This window comes from Daphnia pulex, chromosome 10 (assembly GCF_021134715.1).
Source record: "Daphnia pulex isolate KAP4 chromosome 10, ASM2113471v1".
Classification (NCBI taxonomy): domain Eukaryota; kingdom Metazoa; phylum Arthropoda; class Branchiopoda; order Diplostraca; family Daphniidae; genus Daphnia; species Daphnia pulex.
The window spans coordinates 3,183,555-3,211,446 of NC_060026.1; the positions used below are offsets into that span (position 1 = coordinate 3,183,555).

At 38.3% G+C, this 27,892-nt stretch overlaps 7 protein-coding genes and 1 long non-coding RNA gene across 12 annotated transcripts; 3 read left to right on the forward strand and 5 right to left on the reverse strand.

Moving 5' to 3' along the window:
• Positions 1–291: 291 nt before the first annotated feature.
• Positions 292–2,865, reverse strand: LOC124205345. The gene is made up of 11 exons (XR_006879285.1): positions 2,651–2,865; positions 2,397–2,456; positions 2,192–2,311; positions 1,886–2,038; positions 1,631–1,829; positions 1,408–1,564; positions 1,223–1,344; positions 1,008–1,151; positions 825–941; positions 637–756; positions 292–561 (listed from the first exon to the last, which is right to left on the reverse strand). It is a non-coding gene; the product is annotated as an uncharacterized LOC124205345 (long non-coding RNA).
• A 1,952-nt stretch (positions 2,866–4,817) lies between these two features.
• Positions 4,818–6,067, forward strand: LOC124205322 (protein bicaudal C-like). The gene is made up of 6 exons (XM_046602712.1): positions 4,818–4,968; positions 5,035–5,148; positions 5,212–5,361; positions 5,428–5,538; positions 5,602–5,721; positions 5,797–6,067. The coding sequence occupies exons 1-6, from the start codon at positions 4,824–4,826 to the stop codon at positions 5,808–5,810; spliced, it is 654 nt and encodes a 217-aa protein (XP_046458668.1). The 5' UTR covers positions 4,818–4,823; the 3' UTR covers positions 5,811–6,067.
• Positions 6,068–6,578: 511 nt separating this feature from the next.
• LOC124205320 (endocuticle structural glycoprotein SgAbd-3-like) lies at positions 6,579–10,071 on the reverse strand. Of its 3 annotated transcripts, XM_046602710.1 has the most exons (8): positions 9,943–10,071; positions 9,695–9,843; positions 8,784–9,603; positions 7,992–8,205; positions 7,812–7,923; positions 7,647–7,746; positions 7,416–7,585; positions 6,579–7,347 (listed from the first exon to the last, which is right to left on the reverse strand). In XM_046602710.1, exons 1-3 carry the CDS (start codon positions 9,949–9,951, stop codon positions 9,252–9,254), a joined length of 510 nt encoding a protein of 169 aa, XP_046458666.1. In that variant the 5' UTR covers positions 9,952–10,071; the 3' UTR covers positions 6,579–7,347; positions 7,416–7,585; positions 7,647–7,746; positions 7,812–7,923; positions 7,992–8,205; positions 8,784–9,251. The 3 variants fall into 3 exon arrangements, with proteins under 3 accessions (XP_046458666.1, XP_046458664.1, XP_046458665.1); XM_046602708.1 differs by lacking the exons at positions 9,695–9,843; positions 9,943–10,071 and having other exon boundaries at positions 7,992–8,137; positions 8,173–8,205; positions 8,784–9,173; XM_046602709.1 differs by lacking the exons at positions 9,695–9,843; positions 9,943–10,071 and having other exon boundaries at positions 7,992–8,143; positions 8,784–9,173.
• An 858-nt stretch (positions 10,072–10,929) lies between these two features.
• Positions 10,930–12,016, reverse strand: LOC124205327 (endocuticle structural glycoprotein SgAbd-3-like). Its single transcript, XM_046602719.1, has 3 exons — positions 11,691–12,016; positions 11,425–11,573; positions 10,930–11,333 (listed from the first exon to the last, which is right to left on the reverse strand). The coding sequence occupies exons 1-3, from the start codon at positions 11,697–11,699 to the stop codon at positions 11,015–11,017; spliced, it is 477 nt and encodes a 158-aa protein (XP_046458675.1). The 5' UTR covers positions 11,700–12,016; the 3' UTR covers positions 10,930–11,014.
• A 286-nt stretch (positions 12,017–12,302) lies between these two features.
• Positions 12,303–13,099, forward strand: LOC124205326 (endocuticle structural glycoprotein SgAbd-3-like). The gene is made up of 3 exons (XM_046602718.1): positions 12,303–12,408; positions 12,478–12,626; positions 12,718–13,099. The coding sequence occupies exons 1-3, from the start codon at positions 12,400–12,402 to the stop codon at positions 13,037–13,039; spliced, it is 480 nt and encodes a 159-aa protein (XP_046458674.1). The 5' UTR covers positions 12,303–12,399; the 3' UTR covers positions 13,040–13,099.
• A 975-nt stretch (positions 13,100–14,074) lies between these two features.
• Positions 14,075–27,872, reverse strand: LOC124205325. 2 transcript variants are annotated; one of them, XM_046602717.1, is made up of 6 exons: positions 27,761–27,872; positions 15,817–16,109; positions 14,956–15,755; positions 14,812–14,881; positions 14,489–14,725; positions 14,075–14,407 (listed from the first exon to the last, which is right to left on the reverse strand). In XM_046602717.1, exons 3-6 carry the CDS (start codon positions 15,031–15,033, stop codon positions 14,301–14,303), a joined length of 492 nt encoding a protein of 163 aa, XP_046458673.1. In that variant the 5' UTR covers positions 15,034–15,755; positions 15,817–16,109; positions 27,761–27,872; the 3' UTR covers positions 14,075–14,300. The 2 variants fall into 2 exon arrangements, with proteins under 2 accessions (XP_046458673.1, XP_046458672.1); XM_046602716.1 differs by having other exon boundaries at positions 14,956–16,109; positions 27,761–27,850.
• On the forward strand, positions 16,809–24,536 carry LOC124205308. Of its 2 annotated transcripts, none has more exons than XM_046602692.1 (2): positions 16,809–17,507; positions 17,644–24,536. In XM_046602692.1, the coding sequence occupies exon 2, from the start codon at positions 17,689–17,691 to the stop codon at positions 24,379–24,381; it is 6,693 nt and encodes a 2,230-aa protein (XP_046458648.1). In that variant the 5' UTR covers positions 16,809–17,507; positions 17,644–17,688; the 3' UTR covers positions 24,382–24,536. The 2 variants fall into 2 exon arrangements, with proteins under 2 accessions (XP_046458648.1, XP_046458647.1); XM_046602691.1 differs by having other exon boundaries at positions 16,809–17,086.
• On the reverse strand, positions 25,078–25,938 carry LOC124205333 (peroxisomal multifunctional enzyme A-like). Its single transcript, XM_046602726.1, has 3 exons — positions 25,805–25,938; positions 25,464–25,668; positions 25,078–25,368 (listed from the first exon to the last, which is right to left on the reverse strand). Exons 1-3 carry the CDS (start codon positions 25,817–25,819, stop codon positions 25,184–25,186), a joined length of 405 nt encoding a protein of 134 aa, XP_046458682.1. The 5' UTR covers positions 25,820–25,938; the 3' UTR covers positions 25,078–25,183.
• Positions 27,873–27,892: the final 20 nt, after the last annotated feature.

The following is a 27,892-nucleotide window of genomic DNA, read 5'->3' on the forward strand; positions in this document are numbered from 1 at the left end:
ACCGTCCTCGAACCCGGTCGAACCGTCATCGAAATGATTTGCACGTTGCCATGGATAAACTGAAAACAAATCAAATGTCAGAGCTGTCACCTGTCAGAGCTGTCACTGTCAGTCTCACCTGCCAGGAATTAGATTGTCCATATCCACTAATAAATCAATATTATTATTCAATCACGTTAAATGCAAATTTTTAATAAAGCAGCACTCTAATCACCTTACCTGATCACCTCACCTTTCTGCTCGGTCACCTCGTCATACATGATTATATCAAATAGTAGGTGGTGTCTAAAGCGAAAGCGGTTTGGTAAATTTTTTAGTTGGTCGATGGCCATAACTGTAATGGAAAATAAGTAAAATGCTCGAATACATGCAAAGGAGGGGTAAAGTAAAAATTTAACAAAATGCTTGATCATCCAGTCATCCCACACATAAAAATTTATAAAACACAAAAAAATAATAAGAAAAAATCAAGAGTTTAAAGGTAAGTGAGCGCATATGCACATTAATTCACAGGAGTCAACGCGATTCCAAGTTCCTTATGAAAGATTCAACGGGGTAATTCTAGTAATAAAAAATATAACAGTCTCAATCGATTTACCAAAAGAGGATCACCATAACTAACAGGAAAGATTTTACCTTGAACAGCATTCAGCATCATTTTTCTCGCACCGAACGAACGGATTCCTATGCTGACTAAATCCTGGTCTTTCAAAGTGGTAAACATCGCCAGATCGATTTCGTTTTGAATAAATAGATCTGAGAAAATCCAACAGAATTATACACACGCCGAGCCATGCGAACTGAAACAAAATATTATCGTTTACCTGAATAATGGGACAATAAACCAATTGTCTCCAAAAACTGTGATAAATGACGCGAGGAATTCTGGTCGAATCGAGAGGCTGCCAGTGATGCTGGCATGGAGGACTCGTTTGCAAAACCTGTTACTCAAAGTTTGAATTCATTATACTGCAATAACCAATTATTAAAGAGAATAAATGACTTACGGGGTGAAGATTTTGTAGTGCTAGAATCCGGGCTGGAAGTGTCGACAGATCGTGGAACATTCATCGCGATCGTACTCGATTGCTGAGGAACATTGCCGTTATTCGAGGAAGACATTAAACTTAACAGCTTTTGGGAGGCTTGAACTACAAAGTAAACGAATTTAAATTTTTAGCACAATTCCAGCCAAAAACAATGGAGATGAAAAAATATTTACGGAAAGAACGATGTGCTGGGTAATATCCGGAAGAGCCAACCAAGTAGGAGATAAACTTGGGATGACAGTGGCCACATTGTTGGGCAACTCAAGACAACACTTCAGCACATCAAACAAATGTCCTGCAATTCAAATACAAATTGAAATATTTGTGAAGGTGAAGAAAGATATAAGACACATCATACGTGTGTTCCATTCATACGAGGTGAGTCTTATGGTCAGAATATCTGAAGTGGAGTGTTCCAGGTGAAACATTACGTCAACATTTTGCGCTCTAACTAAAAGATGGCGGTTGAAGCGATCTGAAGGAATTTGAACCATTAACTGCATCGGTAACAGTCCCTATGAAACGTGAAGAAAACATTTTATTTGGGGTAAATGGCAAGATCAAGAAGCAGATCAACTTACATTTAGCATAGAACTGGCCATGTAAACTTGATCCATAGACCCACGAATCCAAACGCAATATTTTTCGGCAGTTCCTTCAGGACAGAAACATCCGGGCAACGAATTCCAGCACCTTGTGGCTGTGATGATTTTGTCGATGTGGTCCCGAAACAATCCACACGTGATCGAACGATGTTTCCACTTTCATCACCACCGAATTCTAACAATACATAGAGTTAAACGTATGTGAAGGTTTGAGTGAATCAAGTTTCTTACCACAGGCGTATGAGTTATACGTCCAAAATACGTGACAGCGTCTTTGAGAAGTTGAAGACGATCTTGTTGCCCACGGATATTGACCTGGCAACTAACGCCATCAATCCTGGAAACAGTGGGGACTGGGGACTTTGACACCACTTTTGTCGTTATCTAGAATAGAGAAAACAAAGAACAGTAAGAGAGCTCATTGTTCTGTAAAAACACTTTACTATACCCTTGTATGTTATAATCATTACATGAAGACAAACAAATTGAATATTAATACTACTATTTTATATGAACTATGTGACAAAATTAATGAACCTTGTTGTATAGATCTATGATGTACTCTTAACGAAATTTTCATTAAGCGCAGATGTCTATAAATAGTTCCAACTGATACATTAAAATGTTCCGCCATATCTGTTGCCTTATATTTTCTTTCTAAATTCACAATCATATAAAATAAAATAAATTATTAATATGCCTCACATGCACAAAGGAATTCAATTCAATGTTATTTTCTTACCAACAAGCTCTTTAATCTCTTCTTCTGTAAATTCAGTTTTCGAAGCCATCTTTCCTTAGCCTGCAAGAAAAATATGCATTACATGTGAGATGTGATAAGTTATGCATTTTTCGTGAAAAGTTAGCTATTAATTATATTTGACTACAGCCTCAAGTCAGTTAAAAGATAACTTGTATGCACAATATAGGAAATGCATATTGGTAATAAACCATCCAGTATTCAAGTAAATTATTCAATAGCATTACCAATCATACTTAGCGTAGATAGGACGTAATACGATCGAATAGTTTCAATTTTGGAATAAGATCCTACACGTGCAGACTAATGAAACATATTTTGTTACGTTAAATCAGAACTACGTGATGAACTATCAGACGAATAAAATCAGCCTGATTAAATATCAACACTAAAGAATGTGGATGAATTAAAACGTGATCCAGTTAGCTAGCTGTCAACAACAGTAATGGAATTTGGCGTCAACTTTCCCTTGGTAACCAATGGTAATAACACGTGACTGAGTAGTGCAGAGATCAGCGCCACCGCATCTTCGAGCCTGTTTGTTTTCTTTGTTTGTTTACGTCAGCTGTCACGCGATTTGTAAACGCGAAACGCGAATTGTACTTAACCGTTAAAATAACAAAGTATGGGCCATTTGAAAGAAAACGATCGCCAAGCATAATTCAATGGGCTAGAGAGAAAATTCCAAATGGAATGATAAATATGCCGCCATTTACAAAGTCCCATAACAACCAATTGCGAGTTGATTTGGTTTTTCGTCAGAGAAATCCCGCCGCCCTGGTTTTTTTTCCCCACCTCCACCTGCGATCTCGGCGTCCATGTACATAGGTAAAATAGAGAAGTTTTCTGGATGTATACTACACTGATACCCACACTATGCGACTCACCTATAATCAAGGGCTTGATTTGACTTGCAAATAATTTTACGAACAAGAATTTGATAGCAAAAATGTCATTCTTCATCAGAATGAATTGTATTGCTAACTTTTTCAGAACGCATTTTTGTTTAACATTTATTTGTTTGTGTTTTGTCCTTCATTGTGGCAACGCAGCTTCTTTCAGATTCGTGTTGTTTTTCGTTAAATTTCAACTGGAAATTCTGTTTGTTGATTCAGGTTATTATGTTTGCGCAAACGAGTTTTCCAATCAAGTTCAAAGTAGACTTTTACTGGCTTTTGCTCCAGTTGTTTGGAAACCAACCGTGCAACCAAAAGAAATCGAGATAGCGCATCCAGTGATGTTAAAAAGTCTCTATGGGAATTACCGGTGCATAGTGCGGCGGCATCTCTCTATAGTTTCGCCCCTCTTCTTTCGGAGAAGTGTTTTGAAGAATGGGAGAGGTGAACCCAGGACGTTTGACCTCGAGTAACCGTATATAACCCCGTTGCTTCCAGTGTTGAGTCATCATTCGCTCTAGATCTTTCAGTCAAGCCACATCATGCAGTCTCTCAACAAGTCGCTCTCGGCTCTTTCTCTCCAATCTCAGGTAATTTACCAATAATTTGTAATTTTGGTTTGTGTGAATGTTTGATTTTATATGCTATGCATGTATACAGGGCCAGTCAGCCACGTTATCGATGGAAGTGAGCTACACGTTCCATTCTCACCTGATTGGCAGATCTGGACAGAACATTAACCGTGTGATGGAAGACACTGGAACGCGCATTCATTTTCCGGATCGCAATCGCATCGCCGGCGAATCCAAGAGCAACAGCGTCGTTATTCGTGGTCCAATTGCCAATCTGGAAAACGCTCGTCAACGTATTCGAGTAAGTATTCTTTTTTTTTACCTTTTGTTAATATTCGTTGTATTCATGTTTGTGATTATTTTATAGGCAGATGTTCCGGTCGAGTTTATCGTTGATTGCAACATTGAAAAAATTAATTCAGTCGGCCAGACGAATTTGACCCACCACTTCTCGTCATCATTTGGCGTCCTGTTGCGTTTCTACCCCAAGATTGACGGAATCAACTGCCAGGTTAACATCCGTGGCCATCAGGATCGTCTTCAACAACTTAAAGACTCTGTCGTCTATTTTGGACGCTTAACCGACACTCTTATTGTAAGAAACAGTCTCCTATCATTTTCTCTTGTTTCATTGATTTTGATTGTGTTTTGTTTGTAATGCAGGATGCGGTTGTGGGGAAAGTGGAGACTTCTTTTGATCATGTGTGGCTTCTTCGCGATCAAGTCGACAAAATCATCGCTGCCACAGGTGCCGGAATTCGTTGCCCGGATGTTTCCATTCTGAAGGAGCTGCCGAAAAAGTATTGCGTTTGGATTCGTGGCTCTTTGGATCAAGTTTACAAGGCCAGCACCATGCTGAATGCAAGTTTTGATTCGTCTTTCATTTTTATTTATTTTGGCTTATTATTCATTGTGATTTTATCTGTTAGGGACTGTTGCCGATGCAGTTAATGGTTCAAGTTCCATCTGATCGTTTCAATCGCTCCATTTTGGCTGATGCAAAAGAGGCTGACGTGATGATTCGTGTTGAGCGCACCACTTCGGACATTGTGACTATTCGATTCACTTCCTACGAATGGAACGCACGTATGTTACCATTTCATGTTTTCTTTTCATCTCCTTCTTGACAGTAATCATTATTTTGTATTCCAGGAAACTTGTATGAAATGCTGAGACGTTGTCTAGAGCTTCCCAGCGATCAGACTGTCATTCCATCTTTACCATCGATTTGGTTGGAGCTTGCTGAACTCACCCAGAATACTTTCAGTAAGTTCATTCGTTTTTTGACATGTTGGTTGTAACTTAGAATATTAATTTTCTTCACCACAGTTCTGTCTTCACTTAAACTGGCGGAATCGTCTTCTAGCCAAAGTGGCCCAGCACAGCAGCAGCAGCAGCTGGGCGTAATCGGCGTTGACATTCCTCAATCGTCCAGCACTTCCAGCTCGGATTCCGGAGCTACAAGTTTGTCATCTCCCCGTAAGACCCTTTAAAACATACTTGTTTCTCTGATTGTATTATTCTAAAATCAAATTCATTTGACAGGTGCTGCAGATTCATGCATTCCAGCATCAATGGCTGCTTCGCGATTCGACCAGAATTCGTCTCGTCATTTGTCGCAGCTGCTGGACACTGTCGGACTCTCTCACTACGCAGGTAGAAATTATTTTTTGATTTTTTTATTGATTGCATTATTTGTAATTCTGTTTTTTCTCTCAGATCTATTTGTCCAGAACGAAGTCGATCTGGCGATGTTTACAACCTTGAAGGACGAGGATTTCATCAGCATAGGAATCCGTTCCTTTGGTGCCAGAAAAATTATGCTGAATGCCATTCAAGGTAATTCCATCTTTTATTCCCCCTTTATAAATGTGTGTTAATCAATTAACTCATTCTTTTTATTTCTTTAATCAGAGTTACGCCGCTGATCGCCATCGTCGGCGGTGAATGAAGTCGCGGCCTTATTACCTGATCGGGTGTTTTTATCGTACAATTGATTCTTTCCTAATTCAGGACTTTTTGAAATTACTCCCTCACTTTAAAACCTTTGTGACCCTGTCGATTATGTGTCCAATGTGTGTCTTGAGGATTATTTACTACTTTTCCCATGATTCTCTTAGTATATACGACCACTTTACTTATGATTTTTCATTACAAGCATGACCAAAAAAGTTCCGTTTTCTCTGCATTCATTTAATTAAGATAAGCTGGAATTTAGGTTAAATTAAATGGTATTTTCAGAAATGCAATGGGTATTAAGCTGATGGGTTCTCACAGCCTAAATTCCTTTCTATGAGGAGAGAACAAAGGATTTACCTACGTTAAGTTAAGAGCCATGGCCAGTAGCACCTACCGTATCAAATCAAAACCTACGTTAAGTTAACTTTTATTATCGTTCATCTGTTTGTTCCCGCGTACCGCCAGGAGCGACCGTCGCAAGCTCGCAACTCGCAAGATTTCAAAAATAAAATACTCATTACATAGAAATAGAAAAAAGACTAGAAAATAGTTGATAAAATGATAAGTTATCTTAAATTCTACACAAAAATAAAATAAGCGAACCGATTTTACGACTAAGAATTCGCGAAATCAAGAGGAAATTAGAAAAATTGCTGTTTTTCTTAGCTCATTTCAAACCTCATAACATTACAAGTTCCATAAAACACATCTTTAACTTAAAATGTAGAAATGAAAAATAATAGAAATGGATTTTATTTACATCTTGTCCTCGTTCATTGTTGGATTTATACAGCTTGTGGTCTAATTGTGTTGTAATTTTTAGAATTTGGGCAAATGCATTGAATATCATTTAAGACAATTGAGAGCTTAAATTGAAAATTGCTTTCCCCTTCCCCAGCAGCCAAAGTTAAGATTTACAAATTGGAAATGCTGTGTCGGATTTTTCTCCGTTGAGACCACTCCTTCATCCGCATTTTTCTCATCCTACGTTGCGAAACTGACAACTTCGGGCGATTCCATGAAAAAGTTTCGGGAGTATTGTTGTTGGACAAGGCCGTTGAGACACGAGCGCCAATCTCATTAGAGGGGGACGTTTCACCATCAGATAAAATGAAACAATCCTCTTCATCTGAACTCGAAATGCAAACAACATCACACGAAGCAGCGCTTGATCTGGCGGAACTCGTTGAAGTAGGACTCTTTAAAGGTGTGGTGCGCCTGGCTGGTGTGGTTCTATTCGCATCGTCCGAGGGTAAAGTTGTTTTGGAAGAATTTTCAGCGTCAGACAGAATCAGGCAATCTTCGTCATCTGAGCTCGCTATACAAATAACATCCGGTGTCCTGTCTATTGTAATACGATCGCCCATCGATGAACGCAGGATATTTGACGTTTTGCTCTGGTAGTTTGATAGTTCCGGATAGATGAGATTCATTCTCCTGGGAGGTTCTGCTGCTTTAGGGATGGCAGCCAACACGTTCTTTTTTCTCTTGGAAAATTTCTTGTTTCTAAACATGGGGGAAAAACAAAGCAAATCAATGAGTTGAATGGTCACAAAGAAGGCTAATTATTTTACTTTAGTTTGTGTTCGATTAACGACTGTTGGGCGTTGGAACGATGATGCGATTGTGGTGGTAACAACTCTTCGCTGCCAATTGCTGCTCGTCCTTTACGAACTTTGGCTTCTATAGGTTCACTCCTTCCTTGTAAACTCTTGCCGAGCCCCTGTCCGGGTTTGTAGCCCATCTAAACATACTCACAATTAAAATGGGAAATTTATGGACTTAGGTAAATGATTTATTGACACCTTTAATAGAAGCTTAGCACCGATGCCTTTGGTGTGTTTCTCCCATCCGCCTATTTCATTGTGTGGGTTCGTTCGCGAATCATTTGACACGTTTGTTGCACTACAATTTTTAAAGAGAAGTATAAGTTTCTAAAGGTTACTAATAGGCATGTCATTGATATGTACCTTTCAGAAGAAGAGCCGGGATTCTCATTTGTTTCGACAATTTCTCCCCTTTCTGTTTGTTGTTGAACTCCGCCTTTTACAAAGCCAACTGGCAAGGTATAGTCTTTGTCTCCTGTCGTCCCATTGAAATAAAATTAAGTTATCTAAGCCTGCATTACAGATAAAATTATATGTGTTTACCTGCTTTCACTGGGTTGAATTGCAAAATTCGTTCCAAAGCTTCTTTTCTTTTTGCGTCTGGGCTCTTCGTTGAGATACCATGAAACGGTTGATGGAATGGATGTCTGGGTGTAAATCTGGAAGGCATAGCTGTTTGTTTCTGTAGTTGAAGTCTTAACAAATAACTTGAATCAAACTATTTATTGATGGACCGATGAGAAACCTTTAAAAATGGCTGTTTAAGACAAAGAATCAAATAGTAGAAAAATTAACAAAAAACCCATTGAAACATGAACAATTCTTATCTGGCTAAACACAAAAGAAACCTTATAAAGAACAAAATTTCAATTTTTTACACGTCAATAAAGAGATGAAAAAGATGCATTTCATTTATCAAACTTTTTCATCACCCTCATAAAAAAATCTTCATTGTTTCACTCTTCAGAACTAATGCTAACAAATAGCAGTGACAAAACAGTAAGTTAAACATAGAAGATTGATTATAACTATAAGGTAAGGTTTTGTCAACGGCCTGCCTGTGTGTAAGGCTGTGTAAGCATAAAACTGTTATTGACCTTAAATTTAATTAAACCCTACCAACAACCACCCATAACACTCTAAAATAAAATACTGTTTATTGAAAGTTATTTGTTCTTGATATCTTGGTATTCCTTATCACCTTTTAATACTTATTTGTGATTGTATCAACTTTGGCACATACCACATAGTTACCAAGCAAGGTAAAAACAACTACAAAGGAGTGAATTTTCGAATCTTATTCTACAAAGTAAATGAGGAAGAAGCAATATTTACCAGTTAGTGATGTATTTCAAAGTGTTCGATTAGTTAAATTGATTAGGAAAAATTACTTTAAGTCTACAACTTGGGAAAAACGAATACGAAACTCGTCATTTCCAGAAGAAAATGCCAATAACAAGTAGAATGACGTCAAATTCGTCTGCTCATAAAAAAGGCTAAACAGCATTTTTCGTTCGTCAGTTAATGCCCGCTAAATTCAAAGTTTCAAAACTTCAAAAATAAACAAGGCCATTGCAAACACATAGAAAAAGGCAGTTTTCTCAATAAATATTATTAGATACGAATACCTAATTCTAGTGTTAATACTTCATTCATCTTGTTAAATCTCGGGTTGAATTCCGTGAAGAAAAAATTCATTTTGAATAATATTCTTTAATTTACACCAAAATCAACGTATACAATATCATAGGAAACATTGATAAAGCTGACATTAACAACAATTTATGTTTCTAATTTTTTAAATTAATAACCAGCTCCAGTGCGAGTGTAGGGGAGAGCTGGGGCAACGGGGAGTTCGTAAACGTGAACGGGAGCAACGGGAAGTTCGTATTCGTGGACGGGGGCAACTGGGAGCTCGTACTCATGGACGGGAGCAACTGGCAAGTGGTCGCCTTTGGGCTGGAAACCGGCCTCATCGGCGGACCAGGTCAAAGTGAATTTCTCGCCTTCCGGGGAAACCCAGTAGGAAGATCCCTTGTTGGTGTTGCCCATAGCATCCTCGTAGGTGGCCTTTCCGTAGGAATCGTAAGAGGCTCCTTGCATCTTCTTCTGGACCTGGGACTCTTCACGGGTGGTGTAGTCGGATCCGGCGTAGCTGCAACATGCCCAATTTGAGATTTGATTAGAATTTGTGTAACTACTTAATTAATCTATTAATTGTGAGAGATTGAAAATGAAAAGTTTACCTCCACTTGCTGCTGCCGTCAAGGTTGCGCTCATCGGATTGGCTCACGATGGTGATTCCGGCGTACTTGTTATCCTTGTAGCTGGAAGGAGCATAGTTGGAGGGGTAGCTGGTGGCGGCAGCGACGGCCAAGACGGTGGCGATAACAAACTAAAGTCAACGAAATGTTATTTCAAATTTATCTGAGTAGATAAAATCATCCCTGGTAGATTTACACAAATAAGGTTTTAATTTCTTTTTAGATATTACCAGCTTCATGTTGAATTCGGTTGATGACTAGAACAACTGATGCTTTATGTCTGGTTTGTGCAAGCTTATATATTCCGCGAATGGGTGAAAGGCCAAAAATGCTTCGACTTGTTGCACTCAAACCCGTAACGTCTCTGCCAATGGGGCCATGAACCAATTGTTGACGGGGGTACTTTTAGTTTCATTCTTGTAACTATACGCGTGAATGGGGCATTCTCTTTTGCTAATCCTGTTTATTTGAAACACTATACAGTATGCATGAACCTCTTTTTGAGATAGTATTTGTGGTGCTCAAAATTATTGTATTTTGCATCCCACATTTTATTATTAGCTTGAGCACCAGACAAAATATGTATGCATTTGCACAGATAATTTTTGTTTGTTTTTTAATCAATTAGGTCATTGCTATTTTATGACATTAATCGAGTTTTGATTAAAAAACCGCTTTGCCTGAATCCACCTTATCAAATTTTCCGGAATTCAATTATGACTAAAGATGGGGTAAAAATTGCACTTCATTATTTTAAACTTCAACATCAGTATATTGAATAAGACTAATGTTAATATTGAATATTTCATGCTGTTACCTATGGTTGGTGTAAAATAAGAATTAGTCTTGTTTAACTCATCAGATATAATTAACTGGCATATAATGGCACCAAACTCACTCACTCTAATTAGCTTTATAAAAGTTTGGAATTGAGGAAATGAAAAACAACCAAGTACCAGTTACATAATGTTAATGACTTTCAGTTTATTCCAGTGTCCACGTTTTTGGAAGAATAACCAATTTTTAAAAAAGAAAGATTTATTTTCCCCATTAGTAAACCTAATTGAATACCGTCATTGACCCAGTTAGCGCCTGTAATAATTTTCCCTATTATTACTTTTGAGCTATTCAGTATAAATTTTTAGTTCACATTTTTAGCGCAACTCGTAGGTACAAGAATTTTTTTTTACAACTTAAATAAATTAATGCAAATCAAATGAAATGGTTTGCTTTTATATTTACATCAACACAAATAACGTCATGGCTCAATCGGTAAATAAATTATCATTTTAAATATTTGGTTTAGTAGATCTTGTATCCCTTTCCGTTGAATGGGACATGGACGGGGAGTTCGTATTCGTGGACAGGGGCAACTGGGAGCTCGTACTCATGGACGGGAGCAACTGGCAAGTGGTCGCCTTTGGGCTGGAAACCGGCCTCATCAGCGGACCAGGTCAAAGTCAATTTCTCGCCTTCAGGAGAAACCCAGTAGGAAGATCCCTTGTTGGTGTTGCCCATAACATCCTCGTAAGTGGCCTTTCCGTAAGAATCGTAAGAAGCGCCTTGCATCTTCTTCTGGACCTGGGACTCTTCACGGGTGGTGTAGTCGGATCCGGCGTAGCTGCAACATGCCCAAGTTGAGATTTGATTAGAATTTGTGTAACTACTGAATTAATCTATTAATCGTGAGAGATTGAAAATGAAAAGTTTACCTCCACTTGCTGCTGCCGTCAAGGTTGCGCTCATCGGATTGGCTCACGATGGTGATTCCGGCGTATTTGTTATCCTTGTAGCTGGATGGAGCATAGGTGGAAGGGTAGCTGGTGGCGGCAGCGACGGCCAAGACAGCGGCGATAACGAACTTTATAAAAAAATTTAGTTACTCTCTTAAACTGACAATCCATATTATCTTCAGCACATTCAATAGCGATTAAAACAAGCAAGATCAGTGTATCACTTAGTAGTTGTTTTCCCTTACCAGCTTCATGTTGATTCGGTTGATTTGGTGAGCAACTGATACTTTCAATCTTCCATTTCAGAGCTTATATAGGTAGGAGAAGGGTACAACAAGTCTAGCTGTGACCCAGTTGCATGCTAGACAGAGACAGTTACTTTTCAAGAAACAATCATCACTCTCACTTTCTTCACTGCAGACCCGTTAGAAAAATTTCTTTGAGTAATTGTCGATATAGGAAAAAAGCAATCACTCTGACATTGAGAAATCTATACTGATGTAATTTTACTTGTAAAAGTTCTAATCAATTTTAAAATAAATGGTACAACTATATTGTCGATTGTCGAACAGATTTCTTAAAATATAAAATCACTGATTAATTGGATGTAGATGTTGGTTGCATTACAAGAAACCAAACAAGGTTTCTACTTACTAACTGTCGTAGTGTCAATGATAACGTTTGAAAGTAATAACCATTTACAATAGTAATGTTTTTCTGTTTGATTAGCCGGGAGCAATCACGGCTTCACAGCAACCATCATCTAGCCATGGCCTGAAACTGAAACGGCTGATCGAGGACAACTAGTGAAACGGTCATCACTAAATTGCCTAGCGAACTGGGCCAACAAACTCTGATTTACCGCAAAAAAAGACACAACTTTCCCTGGCGTATTTAAGCTCGTCTGCACCTGATCCAAGACATCAGTTTTCTTACTCATCAACCAAAGTCAACATGAAGCTTGTAAATAAGTCTTTCAATTTTAAAAACAAAATTAAGTTGTTTAACTATCAAACATTTAATTTATTACAGTTTGTTATCGCCGCTGTCTTGGCCGTCGCTGCTGCCACCAGCTACCCTTCCAACTATGCTCCTTCCAGCTACAAGGATAACAAGTACGCCGGAATCACCATCGTGAGCCAATCCGATGAGCGCAACCTTGACGGCAGCAGCAAGTGGAGGTAAACTTTTCATTTTCAATCTCTCACGATTGATAAATTAATTAAGTAGTTACACAAATTCTAATCAAATCTCAAATTGGGCATGTTGCAGCTACGCCGGATCCGACTACACCACCCGTGAAGAGTCCCAGGTCCAGAAGAAGATGCAAGGAGCCTCTTACGATTCTTACGGAAAGGCCACCTACGAGGATGCTATGGGCAACACCAACAAGGGATCTTCCTACTGGGTTTCCCCGGAAGGCGAGAAATTCACTTTGACCTGGTCCGCCGATGAGGCCGGTTTCCAGCCCAAAGGCGACCACTTGCCAGTTGCTCCCGTCCATGAGTACGAGCTCCCAGTTGCCCCCGTCCATGAATACGAACTCCCCGTCGCCCCAGCTCTTCCCTACACCCGCACTGGAGCTGGCTATTAAGTTATCGAACCTGTCGCTGGAGATCTCGTGTTAATTATTCAAACAATGCGAACCTATTAACTGATGTGCATACATATTTAATCATAAATTCTTATACCAAAAAAACCATCTTTATTTATTTTCTGAACTTATTCAAATTGAGAATCACGTTAAATTTTTTAAAAGCATAAGGGTTTGCTTTCAGGAGAAATTATTGCTCAATATCGAAGACGAATGCTCAATTGAAAAAAAAAAGAATATTAATCACTGATCAATATTTAGACCGCCCTATCCTAATATCTCAATAATAAGTAAGGAAAGGAATGCGGAGAAAACTTTCTACGGATTTCATTAATTGTTCCGACACAGAATTTTCGCCAAGAAAATAACCGGCTTGAAAAAGGAGCGAATGAAGCTACATTAATTCGCAGTTTACGAGGCCTTGCAACACGCGCACTGTTTTATGATGACATTCAAGCAATAGCCCTAAATCACAGTGAAAGCATTGAAAGTTTAAGTAGCTTGAAAATACTGTCGAGAAGAAGTAAAATAAATTATTTTAAGGAGTCATGGAAGAACATTTCTTAGTGACAGGTGCGACGTGTTAAGGTATCAATAGTCACTATTCAAGTACGTGAAAATTACGGGGTGGAAGTCCTAATTCAATCGCAGTTCTTTCGTGTTAAAATTCTACATTTTCACACGTTTGAGTACGACTTGATATTTTTACTCTTTCTCGACTTTAATGGGCTGCACATAAATACCTGGATAAAAGATGTCTTGATACTTGCGACAAGAAAATCGAAAATTACACTTTCACGGACGTATAACTTTCCTGTCACAACATATTCCTTCAAGTCAAATTTCCGTGATTCACAGTGAATCATTTTATAAACGGCACTTTGGCAGCCCCAACAATTGTCAGGCCCTGTTTGCTAGCAAAAAAGTGCAATCGACTTTACATTTCTGGGGCAGTAGTACTGAGTAAAAAAAAAAAGCTCTCCCACCAAAGTAAACGCGTTGGCGTTTCTTACACCATCCACATCCATGACTTGCTGAGGCTGAAACAAAAGTTCTATTGAGAAACAAACCAGTCGAAATGAATACACAACGATATAACCCAATCCCGTTCGGGGGAAAAAGAAAGAAAAATCAGACTACCAAAAGCACAACACTGTCGCATTTAAAGAACGTATGCATATATACGTAATCGTCGTAATCTTAACAGGATCAACACCTGCATACTCAATTTGGCACTGAATGAAAAGTAACTTTAACAATGTTATAACTGTCCCGTGGCTTTTTCGTCTGGTAACTGTTCCGTCGTCGCATTAGCCTTCAGTTCTTGATAGTAACTGAACACCACCAGCCAGAAGTAAAACCCCAGCGCTATGAAAATCCAACAGAAGAAGAAATAACCAAGTGACAATCGCCTAAAACCACCAGCACAATGTGCCGACATATACATACCTCCCCCAACGCAGGCGATTAATATCTCCACTACTCCGATATTAGCACCTGCTATTGCCAATATTATCAAGTACAAAAACATAGCAATAATAGATACAATTTGCACAACAAGCCAAGGCAACATTAGGTTGGGCATTCGATTCTTCACTGCGGCGAGCAGAACAAGAAAGATCGTAAACATTAAGACCATCGCACCTACCAACTCGCCGACAATAACACCATACAACATTTTGGCGTCTAAACTCCATATACAAAACAGACAAAAATAATTGAAGTCATTCAAACATGACAAATGCCAATTTTAAAATGAATTGAGCCATTACCATTCGACGAAATTCCTTTGAGCGCGGAGAAGTTAAGTACAATCCGAATGATTGATACGACTGAAGAAATCTGCTCAAATTTCCCACGGTTTAATGAGTACGCCAAATAAAATTATAACAATTTTGCTGTTCCTATATATTTACCAACGAGAAGACGCTAATTGCTATGGCTCCGGTGCGAAGTGAGCAGCCGCAACAGCATTGATTTAATTTGCAGGACATGTTGAAGCAAAAACGATTTAAAACTGGACGTTAACTAGTTAAAGATAATACAGACGCTACTACACTTCCTAGCGAACTCTCTGCTTACAGCGACAAGACTGGAGTCACTAGACTCATTCGGTCGACATCTGAAACCCAAGGCAACAATTCAAAAGAAGGGAGGGGGGAATTTTTTGAAACTTAGCCCACTTGTTTGCATAACAATAGATGGAAATGAAACCGATCTCTCTCCCTTTTGCGCCCTTTTGGAAATAGTTTCAAACGTCCTGCTAAACTCACTTTGATAACCATTTTTCAATGTGGGGTAATAAACTAAGATTCAAAGTATTTTGGTTGGGCGTTTCCCAACTACTTGTGTCATTATGTCTTATTGCATCTAAATAGAGCAAGAATAAAAAAAGAAAAGAAAACTCTTTAGGAACATCAAAGGTAATTAGATAAATAGACATACTTTTTATACTAGTATATCAGGAACTCAAGAGCGAGAAAACTCTGAGAATTCGAATGCATCTGGAAATTTTAATTCCGGCCGGGAAATAAAGCGAAAAAGAAAAACTAAACATTTGCGCTGGTATCTAGTCTTTAATCTAACAAGTCTTCAATCTGACAAAGTGTAGCCCGCTCGAACTTATAATAACCGCAGTTGTTTTGCTTTCAGGAACGCTAATTCATTCAAGCAACCACTCAATTTGATGGCTGGTAGTAACAAACGAAAACCTCAACTGAAAGAGAGTTGATGTGTGTAAGTGAGTATTAGGTAAAGATAATTCTGGTGTGACTCACCGGAGGAAGTCAGCGAAGGAAGTCGATCGTGTCTGGTTCTGCATATAGAATAACGACGCCTGTTATTCTATACTGTCTTTCCTTTCTATTCCGTTGCACTGCAATGGCTGTGCTGGATTGCTGGGTTCACCACAGGTTCAGCAATCCTTACAGAGCCGCTGCTGATTTTCGCGTCGATCATCCACGAAACTTGAACTCCGCCCCTTCTCGTCACCATGACAAGGATCACTCCTCCCATCTTCTTGGTGAGTTGGCTCTTTCCGAAGCCATCAACGTGAATACTCCCGGAATTCCTAATTAATAAAAAAATTGGTTGAAAAATTAGTTGATAATTTCCAAAAGCGCTGAAACATAAAACAACCAACGAATTTGCTTCTATACTAAGCTTAGTCAAACACATTTATGTTTTTCATGAACCTTATCTATAATTAGTCAGTATAACAAAAATTCTAGAATAATAAGAAACAGGATCAAACAGAGACTCAGAAGTGGTAAGGGAAGAAAAAATAAGGAGGAAGTGATTCACTGAGCCGAACACAACCCGATATTTTTAAAAATAACAACTGGGTAAGTTGTAAATAAATAAAAAAAAAGTTGAGTTCTGTAGAAAAAATATTCGTTATGGCGTTACATTTGGTTGTAAAATGTCGGCTGTGGGTTGTTGATAGTGAGTCGTGCGGTTAAATTTGTTTTTGCCAGCTTGATCAGACTTCGATAATATATAAAAACACACATCCGATTCCTTAAGCGTTTTTTTTTTTAAATTGTTTGTTTTTGTAAGAGATTCTTTTGAAGGAAACTGTGCCTCCGGCCATTCCCTTTTCTTGTTCCCGATAGTTAAGCCTTCAAATTTAAAATAATATTACAGAGACGACAATTTCTTTAAAGTCTAAAAGAGAAAAATAAACACTACAAGAGATAGAGAGGAGGACCTTTTATTAGGTATCAATATATGCAAATTTAAAAGGGGACGAAAAAGAGAAGTAAAAAAAAAAGTAATAAAATAACAAGTCCCGGAGAGGAAGAGATAAATCTACAGACGAGTTTCTGTCGCGTGTGTTTACAACGCAACAATGTCCTTGAATGGAAGCTGACTAGACGTTTTTTGAAACCCCATATGCTAACCCAACTCTTTTACTACTTCATCAGTCGAGTCTACTTCTGAACTCTTGTCAGTTGCAGTTGCATTTAGATGGATGGGTGAGTCAGTGTTTAATGCAGCGGGAAAAATAAATCTTACTTCTACTAAAACGATTGAATTGGTCTTATGGTAAGTGATTCACAATTTCTTTACCGTAAAAGTGTGTAAATTTAGCGCGATTAAAAACTGAAATCACTCAATAAGGAATAAGCGTACGCAAATATCCTGTCAGCATCAAAATCCCTCACATGTTTAATTGTCTACAACTAATGGCAAGTTATTTTTTTAATTTTAAATCAGAAAGTAAAAATTGAAAAATGGCTGAAAGGCACAACGACAAACTCACAAGTTGTCGCTTCATCCGAGAAATTGAGCATTTATTTTCTAGCATAGAGCCCTAAACTTTGATGACAGGAAAATTCAAGAATTTTCTTTCATTTCTAAATAAAATATTGAAAAAGGGAGACGAAGCCTGTGCTAACTCCTAGACTGTTCAAATATCAAACGCCAACTCTGACATTTTCGAGTCGTGTGCATTAGATGACACAGCGTAAGTTGATACCGCCACAACTATAGTACACAATGTAACGACGATTTCAAAATAAAAATGACCAATTTCGAATTTTTTTTTCCAAAAAGTATGTGTTGAAACATTCTAAATTTTTTTTTCTCATTTTGTCAAGCAGAAGTTGTACAAGTATCGTATTCCAGCTTTTTAATGAACTTTGGACATGCCACCTAAAAGGAAAAACCCAGACGGGACGGGACATGGTGCGTCTGCCGATCCTGTGGATGAAACCCAATCGATCGACGAGAATTCACCGACAAAATCGACGGGGACTGGGACTGGGTTAAAAAATTCCCTCCACGGTAATGTGTTCCAATTGAAACTTTTGGTGCTCTTCTTGATTCGGGGGATCAAAGCCAAATACCAGTTCAAGTTGGGGACGGAAATACCCGGAATGGGCGGGAAATTTGACGACTTGATTTTCAAGTACGAAGTGCCAGCTGATGAAGATTCGATGACGCAAGAAGTTCAAAGCGAACGCTATCGTTACCTACAAGCAAAACACAAACAGAACGAAGAAAAGGGAAAAATCACGGCAGCTAATCTTCTGAACGACAACGACGGGGATTTCAGCCTACCCAAATATTTCCGTTCCTATTGTGGTGAAGTCATTAATGGAATTAACAGATGTCTGCCTAACAACGTCCGGGACTGCATCATTTGCACTAATATTGGATTCGACGATGAATTGAAGCTTAAAGAGGCTGGCATCGAGCTGCTATCGTTCAGAGACGACGAGGATGAAATTTTAAACTTCGACAACAAAGTGTCCGACGCAAAATCGCCGATTCGTTACAAGTTAAAGAAAACGGAAAATCTGCTACGGAAAATGTTAGAATGGACCGACATCCATCTCTTGGCCAAGACGTTGTTAGAGTACGTAACAGATAATAAAAAATTAGCCATAACCTCTCCCATATTCAAAAATTACCACGTTGCTTTGGTCGAAGAGAGAGTTATAAATAAAAAAGATGGGAAACTTTGTTCAACATTTTTGGAAGGAAACAGTCACTTCCGTGAAATACTTTCAGAGATAACATTCGTTAACTGCTTGAAGAATCAAAATTTCAATGTTGATGACAAGAAAAAGATTCGAGTTGACGGCACAAAGAAATTACTAAAAGAATTCGAAGAAAAATCGTTAGAAAATCTTTTTCCAAAGTATGACAAAAATAAGACAGAGTCAATGAAAATGGATTTTCGCGTTTTCGAGGATTTCTTTGACGATTTAGTGTCAGAAAACATCATTGACGCAGTTGGAGGGGAAAAAAATGAGAGATCCTTTAACGCAAACTTTATCGAAGGAAAAGATTTATCTGAAAAAGTATCGGATTTTCGAGGGAGACTGCGCAATGCCGTTTTCATTCATTTCTGGAAACATTTGACTTTTACACTCAGCAAGGAGTTCGGCAGCAGAAAAAAAAACAGTACAGGCACACCGAATGAGAATAAATCGCTCAATGACTTGGTTGGAGAGAAGGAAATTGGCGATTTCTTGGACAAACTCGTCTTTGCCGTTCACACACCCAACGAAGTGCAACTCGATGAAATACTGAAAACGGAGGTGAGCGATCGCTACAAGTTGAACGAAAGTGACTTTCAGTCGGATTTTATTTTGAGAAACATGTTGGACTGGTTCAAAAAGAAAGAATCGACTTTTATGACATCGGCAGAAGGGATTGATATCTTGGAAAACGCAAAGAAGAAAATGAAGTCGTTGCGCTTGACGGCAGTGTCGATTGACTATCAGAGGAAGCTGAAGGAAGTGTATGGATTTAATGAAGAATCAATTCAAGAAATGGCGGAAAAGCTGAAGCAGCTGCTAATTTCTGAGAATAGCGTCAAACGAATTATTTCTGAATTGCCAAAGCGAACGGCCGTTAAAGTTATAGCAGCACTAAAAGAACTGAGGCAAAGTATTTCAAAGGAGACTACCAGAGATGTGACAGCACCGGAAGAGACTTATTTTAAAAGAAAAGACAGTTACTTGATGGCGCCATTAATTGAGTTAAAAAACAACCATGAGAAATATGAAAATGCATTGAAATCCGGCATCTCGCATCATCTTTTGCTTGTAATTTGTGAAGACGGTATTTCGACAGAAGGTGAAAAGTACTACGAAGAACTTGTCAATGAAACAAGTAGTCCTAAAAAGGTGATTGTCATCAGTAGTGAGGGTGTTGGAATAAAAGATGATTTGAAATTTACTGATTTTAGCATCGAGTTTAAAAAAGCTTTACTCTCCAAAAAAGTTTCATTTCAAGGGGCGACACTTGCAGTGGCTGATCTGATCAAAAGGCATAAAGACCAAACTCTAGACGAATTAATTCAAAGTGGTGAACCAGAAGAGATTTTCGATTTGGATTCCATTGAGGAGCTGATAAAACAAGAAAAATCTCAAATTCAAATTCCTTCCTTAAGCTCATCCCGGTTCGAAAAATCCCTTTACATAAAAAGGCAATTGTCATCCGCATTCCCACTCGACAATGAATTTTGGGAAGAAGTTGCAAAGCAGCTAGAGCTAGACATGGAGACGAGCGACGGATATTCTCTAGAAAAACTTCAGGGTGAATGCAGAGTAAACATACAAGGAGAAATCAAGTGGAATGACCCGATCGTTAATGACGAATTGAAGACAAAAATTTGGGAAAAAATTAATTCTGTTTTAGAGAAAAGAAAATCGTTGACGGTTTTACCGTCAAAGACTCTAACAGAGGATGACTTGTCGATCGTCGATCGTCGTGAAAAAGTCAAAAATCCCGGGGTAGTAATCATTGCCGGTGCTGCTGGATCGGGCAAGTCCAGCATTTTGTCGCATTACTACGAAGAAATAAAAGAAAAGGACCCAAAACATTGGGTGATTATTATCAATTTCACGGACCATTCGAAAGAATTGTTCAAGTTGAACTCGTATGAAGTGAATCTATCCACCACTATTGAAAGCCTTTTAAACTTATCCGTCGTCGTCGGCAACAGTCGGTTTGGTCGTTCAATGTTGAGACGTCGTCTAAATTTGGGTGAAAGGATTACAATTTTGTTTGACGGATTTGACGAAATCGTCAAAAGTCAGTACCAAGAAACTGCCATTCGGGTCATTAGTGTTCTTAGGGAAAACAAATCGGCTGGATTGTACGTGACCACTCGCTCTCATACGACAAGTAATCTACAATTCCGGTTGTCTCAATTGAACTATGATCTCGAAAACTTTAGCAAAGAAGACCAAATAAATTATTTAACCTCCTTATGGAGACGAAATTTTAATGAAGACGCCCAAGACAATCTTTATCATTTCGCTGAATTGTTGGTCGATCGAATATCAAAAACTTTAAAGGACGGCGATCGAGCTTTCATCGGAATCCCGTTGCAGTGCAGAATCCTTGCCGAGTGTTTCGAGACCGACGTTCAAAAATCTGCTCAAAACCAATCGGAGCTCAATTCACTTGTCGAATCCATCGATCGGATGAATTTGGATGTGGCTAATCTTTATCGTTTACTTTTAACAAAGAAGCGCAAAATTTACGAAGAAGAGAAAAAGGCTCTGTCGCAAAGCAGCGACCTCGCTGATTACCACGCTAATTCCGATATTGACAATTTAGAATTGTTCCTCCCAAAACTGGCCATCAAGACAATTGTTTCAACCAAGGAAGAAGTTCACGTTTTGTTGGGAACACAAGAAAATTCAATGAAGTCGAAATATGAACAGGATAAGAAAATTACAAAACGAATGGATCACTCCGCTCGATTTGGTTTGCTGGATGAAAACGCGGAGGGCAAGGTCCGCTTCTTGCACCGAACATACGCTGAGTACATGATGGCCGAATATCTTTACACTGGATTCCTTCTCGACGACAAAAAGCGAAACCACCTGCTGGACTATGATTCCGCACGAAAGTTAATTATCGACAAAATTTTGGTTAAGGAACAATACGATGGCGTGCAAGTGTTTTTCGATGCCATGTTGAAAAAAATTGTTAGTGACAATAAAGAATGGGAAAATATAGTCGTTAATAATTTACCAGAAAGATTCTACAGATTAGCTGAAGATTTGTATCGCCAATCTCTCCGGCAAAACCAAAAACCATTCATAAGTAACCCTTCAAATGCGCTACGAATTTCTGTAGTAAATAGAAAGGAACAAATATTTAATTTCTTGTGTGACTGTCTCGACGCAACTTTTGATAAATCAACCGTTACAATGGCTGTGACCATCTCATTTTTATTAAAGTGCGGGTTTGATTCCATGATTACTTTGAAACATTTTTGTCATCAACACATTAAAATATTTCGAAGAGTTATTGGCTATTATGGTGACGTGCTGCAGAGCGATGATAACATCAAACAAACAGATAAAATTATTTGTAGGCTTATAAATGGATTGCCACTGTCTGGGTTCGATGAGCATTCTGACTGGAATGGATCAGAACAAAGACAATTAGTAGATGAATTGCTGGATTTCATGCTGGCGAATAAAAAAGCTATCGACCTCATTTTCTGTTCAGATAGAGATGAGCATTACATAAAGCCCATGTTTGCAATGTTTATCTTCAACGAAAACTACGACAGTCATCTACACAAGTTTTTGAAGATTTTGTCCGATTCAAAATTTTATTCTAACGAAAATAATTTCTCGAATTTACTCAAGAATGTACTTCAGTCTGTTAAACGAAAACACAGGCCTAAGGATCGCATTGGAAAGACAATAACTATTTTACAAACACTTGGACGTCAAGATGTATTGATTAAAATGCATGGCCTATTCCTCACAATTGAACCTGATGCTTTTAAAGGTATCTACTCCCCCGCAAATTATTACGACATTCCACACCTAAAAACGAATCTTTCTTGTGTGCTGAAATCGGATTCTTATCGCATGACCCATATTCATCAAGCAGCTTTTCACGGAGACACAGTAGCAATAGAGAAAATACTAACAATAGTCAAGGAAATGTTGACTGATCCAGAACTGAGAGACAAAGCCGAGCAAGTGGTTAAAATTGTTTCACGTGACGTTTTTGGCTTCACGCCGTTCTATCTAGCAGCCGTCTGCGGTCACGAAAACCTTTATCGCAACATGCTGGCGTTTCTAAAGGATGTCCATCCCGGGACACCACAACAAATATCTGACAACTTTCAAACATATTTGACTGCCACCGACGGATTCGTTTTCCATGCTTTGTCTGACGCCATGGAATCAGAAAACTTAAATATGTTCCAAACGATTCTAAATGCTGTAAAAACAGTTTTGGGGCAAAAATGTTTGCTGCACTTGCTCAAGTCAAAAACCCGAGAAAACAAAGGTAAAATAAGATATGATCATTACCCAGCCTATTGCTGGCCTACCTCCATATTCGGTGTCGCCAGCTGTTACGCCGAATTGTTCCACAGTCTAGCCAAAATTGTCGTTCAGAATGGTAGTAATGAGAACTATCAAGATTTGGATGATTTGGTCTTCTATTTTCTCAAAACAGAAAGTTACTACCGATTCACACTTAAACACATCAACGCCGAAATCCTCCAAGGAATGTTATCGCTAAAGGGTTCCAATGACTGGACAAAACGCCTTCTAGAAATGGAAGAATTTCTCGTTGACGGATTTGACTTATTGTCAAAGCGACTGTTAAAGAATTTCAGAGATGATCAACTAGAACAATTCATTGAGATGATAATTTCCAATGAAACAACAACAGATAAAAGTTACTGGAGCAAAGTAACGGAATCAGTTATTCAAAAAACAGGAATCCAGGTGGATGACATTTCCTTATTTTTAAAATGCGTGTCGGAGAAACTCGGCGAAAGTTTTGTAGTGAAACTTGTAACTCACGATGATAAGGACGTTACAATGCGCTCAGATGAGCTCGCCGATTGCATGTTTGCCCATTTGTCAATGGAAAGACAAGAAGAAGTGAAACAGTATTGGAAGCAGATCGCTGCCCCAATAATCAACGAAATCTTTTTTGAAACGACGTCAAAGAACTATTGGCTCAACAACGAACGTACATTTAGGAATGCAGATGTTAAGTTTTACTTGAAATATGGCAGCGATGCTCAACTCTCGGATTTCGTCAGAGTCGTCACCTCCTTACATAATGTGGAAGCAAATAAGCCGTGCAGTGTGTGGGGATATGTGTTTCAAAACGATAGGGGGATGAAAGAAATGACGCGCAAAATCTTGAAACACGTAGGAGAGAAAGTGGAGATTTTTTGTCGAAATGCTACAAAAACACTTTTGCTTCATCAAATCGACGAAGAACCCCTCATACTTGAAATAGCAGCATCATGGAAACATAATGTTGATTCGGTGTTACCAGCAATGTTGAGCCATTTACCAAACGAGATACAAGACGAAATGCAACAGTATCTGAGGGAAAATGTGCCTAAATTAGTCGACAAGGCATTTTCTAACCCAACGTTATTGATGCCATCCGGTCAATCATACAGACGTTTGAATACTTTAAATTTTCTCCTCAACTTTTGCAATGAAAATCAACTTCAACTCTTTTACGAGAAAATCACCTTTCTGATGGACGCATCGCACACCATGAAAAAGATAAGCATCTGGGGTGATTTATTTCGTTGTGATTGTGAGCAAGATGACGTAACAATGATGGACAAATTCTTGGGATGCGTCTCTAAGAAATTAGGCTCAAAAACGGTCAAAAAGTTGATCCTTCACGCTGATGAAGGCAAAGATGTCGTCATATTGCTCATAGCATCGCGTGGAGAAGACCAAATGGCGGACACAATGCTCAACTATTTGGATGATGTCGAAGATCGAAAAAAGGTCCAACGTAAAGTGGATAAACATCTGCGCAAAAAGTTTAAAGCCCCAGCAAGGAAAGATGCTTTTCGCTGTTGAAAAGGCTAAGCGAGAACAATACAGAAATGTTCCTTTGATGGTAAACATTTGGGTTCTTTTACCAATTCAGCTTACATACTGATAAGCCAATAATGTTATTTGTATGCTTTAGCAGTTCTCTCTCTTGTTCTCACAAATAAAATTCCTGTAACAGATTAACAAATTTTGCTCATCTTTATTTAAAATTTAACAGTGAAAGTATGACGTAACAAAATACAGGATCGTAAAATGTAGCATCCCGTAAAATGTGACGTACTTTTGCAACAGTTTAAAAATAAAAATGTTTACGTAAAGAGTTAAAAATAAAAAAAAATAATACCAGGAGAAATACCCTTTCCTCCTTTCTGGACCACAATATTTAACTGACATTTACTGACATTTAGATGTGGTCATGTGGAAATTTTTTAAAACAATATACAGAAATGAAAAACGTGAAAAGGATAAAAGTGTTGTAAATAAAGCTAAAGACAATGTCCTAACATTAATTCTTTTTCGGATTAAATTTAGTCAAGACGAATATAAGGAACTTAAATGTTGCTAGCAAGTAAGAGCATTGTCAAACCTTGACTCAAATTTCAAAGATAAAATGGGAAATAAATTTGTGGAAAAGTCGCTGAATGCAAGTGAGAAAACAGTTATTTCAAAAAAACCTCAAAGTAAATGTATCTAGTAATAGTCGACACAATAAAAGAAAAATTTCGGAAAAATATCTATTGATTAGCCCTGCATTGAAACTTGAAGTCTGAAAAAGAACATTCCAATTGGTTGTGCTAAGATTCTAATAGGCTTTTTTAAAAAAATCCTACAACTTGGCTTGCAATGGTAGTGGAGGATTATTGGCCAGGCTCTGCAGTTTCATAGCAAGGCCCATGTCTCCTTGCACTTTAATGCGTCTTGTTAGCAAAGCTCTAGCTGCAGTCAAAGTTCCATTAAATAGCTTCATTAAATCATCGTCCGATATGCTGATTGTCGTATCTCCTTTGGCCTCTGCAACAACAAAGAAACGACGCCATCGACATTCGCGGTCCTATTCAATTGATGTTTTTAATAAATAAAAAAAAAAAACGAAACAATAATATCACCGGGTTCAGCAATCCTAACGGAGCCATTGTTATTTTTCGCATCAATTATCCACGACACTTCAACTTTCTTCTTTCCCGTCACTTTGACAAGGAGGACTCCTCCCACCTTCTTGGTAAGTTCGGCTCCGTTTTCGGCCAAAGTTTGCTGCACTAGCTCAAACACATCCGACGAGTTGAAGCCCTCAACGCGAACACTCTCCAAAACCTGAATCAATGCCCACGTTGAAATCAAACAGTCAAACAATTTCAAACGATACGTGGCATTAAGCGAATGGATATAATTGTTGCTCAGGTAGTGCGGAACAGAGTCAATTATTGGCGTGAAAATGTTAACAACTAACCTGTTCTATGGCCATTTTGTACGATACAACGGTATTGAGTGCAAGCTAGCAATGAGACGTCTAACCGGATTGCAACGAAACTGCCGAGTCAAAAGCTGTTCGGACAAACGCCTTTACACGATGGTACAAGAAATTACATCTTGCAACCGTCAGCAATCGAATGTTGAATATATACGTCAGCAAGATAAAAAGGCGACACGCAGCTTTACTTGTTTATTGGCGATAAGATTATCAGCCAACTTTTATAGTGCGAGTCAACTTTTTGTTTCTACTTAAAGAAACCTTATTTGAAAAAGAAACAAACCCTGAAACTAAAAAAAAAGTTGAGAAAATAAAAGGAGGAAAAAAATATGACGTGATGAAACACTGGGATTCGTCATAAAATTTGGCAAACAAAAAAGTAACGGACTGCATTTCAACACACTGATTGCGACAAAAGCTCAAGTCTAAAAACCAAACTACACTGAGAGAAAGGAGAGGAGACATTTTTGAATGAAATCGTTATCAGCAAATTGGGCAATAACGTGAAGTAAAAAAACGCAGAGATTAATCAAAATGTCGGAGGTATTATATCGTCAATTTCTTCGTCAAATTCGGAAGCTGTTAACCAGAAAGCAACCAACTACGCTTCTTTTTTCAGTCATGAACAGGAATGAAAAAATATTTCAATTCTTATGTGACTGCCTCGATGCAACTTTCGACCAATCAGACGTTTTACGAGCGATGACGATCAGCTTTTTATCAGAACATACTACTGAAAATTTTATTTTCACATTAAAAGTCTTTCGTCACCAAAGTATTGATGTTTTTCAACGATTTATTGGATACTATTACTCTGACTTGCAGGATATTGACGGAAAACCCCATGTAGAAACCTTGATCGAAAAAATGTTTCGTGGATTTCCTATCACTGACATGGAGGATTCGAATTGGAATGCAAAAGAACAACAAATCATGATAGAATGTTTACTGGATTTAATGGATAAAAAACAAAGGGCTGTTTGCAGTGTTTTCCAACCGTGGAAAGAATATTATGTGGAACCCCTTTTAGCCCTGCTAATATTGAACGAAAACTACGAAAATTACCTAATCAAATTTTTAAAGATTTTATCACAGACGACTGCATATTCAAACGACTCTACAATGTTGGCGACCTTCATCAAAAACGTTTGCTCGTCTGTTGTAGGAAAAATTCGACAAGGAAGAGGAAGACGTCTTTTGAAGATATTATACAGAGAACGAGAGAGTCTGGCAAATAAAGTATTCGGTCTATTATTCTCAATGGAGCCTGAAAACTTTCAAAATCATTTTCGACCTTGTTCACTGGAAACGAGTGATATTTTCAAAACAAATGAAATCCTACATTTTTTGTTAGTACGGGATTTGTTTGGTATTACTCCTCTTCACCGAGCAGCCTTCAACAACGAAATTGATACAATCGAGAAAATACTATTACTAGTTCAGGAAAATTTGACACGTAGAGATGATAGGTACAAAACAATGGCGAGCAAGTGGTGAATGTCATGTGCTACGATGAGAACGGTTTCACCCCATTCTACGTGACCGCTGCACGTGGAAACGAAATTGTTTATCGAAAAATGCTACTCTTTTTAAAAAAATTTTACGAGAAGCAAAATACATCTGCCACACTTGAAAACATATTGACTGCCACAAATGGATTTGTCCATCATGCTCTTTCAGACACCATGGAATCAGAAAACCTTGAAATGTTTCAAGTGATTCTGAGTTCTGTCAAGGATGTTTTGGGGCAAAACACTCAAATGTTAAATTTACTCAAATCAGACTCCCGGGACAACAAAAGTAAAAATCGGTATGACATTTGCGAATATTGGAGTAGCACAATGTTTGGGGTTGCATGCCGTTACAAGGATTTGTTTCAAACACTGCATGGCCAAAATTGTAGTCAAGCAGAAAGATAATAGTAGTGAGGCTTACCGGGATTGGAATGACTTGGTTTTCCACCTCATCGACTCAGAAGGATTTGATCGTTTCACACTTATATATGTCAGCTCCGAAATTCTCCAAGGAATGCTGTCGCAGAAGGGCTCCAACGAATGGACGAAACGT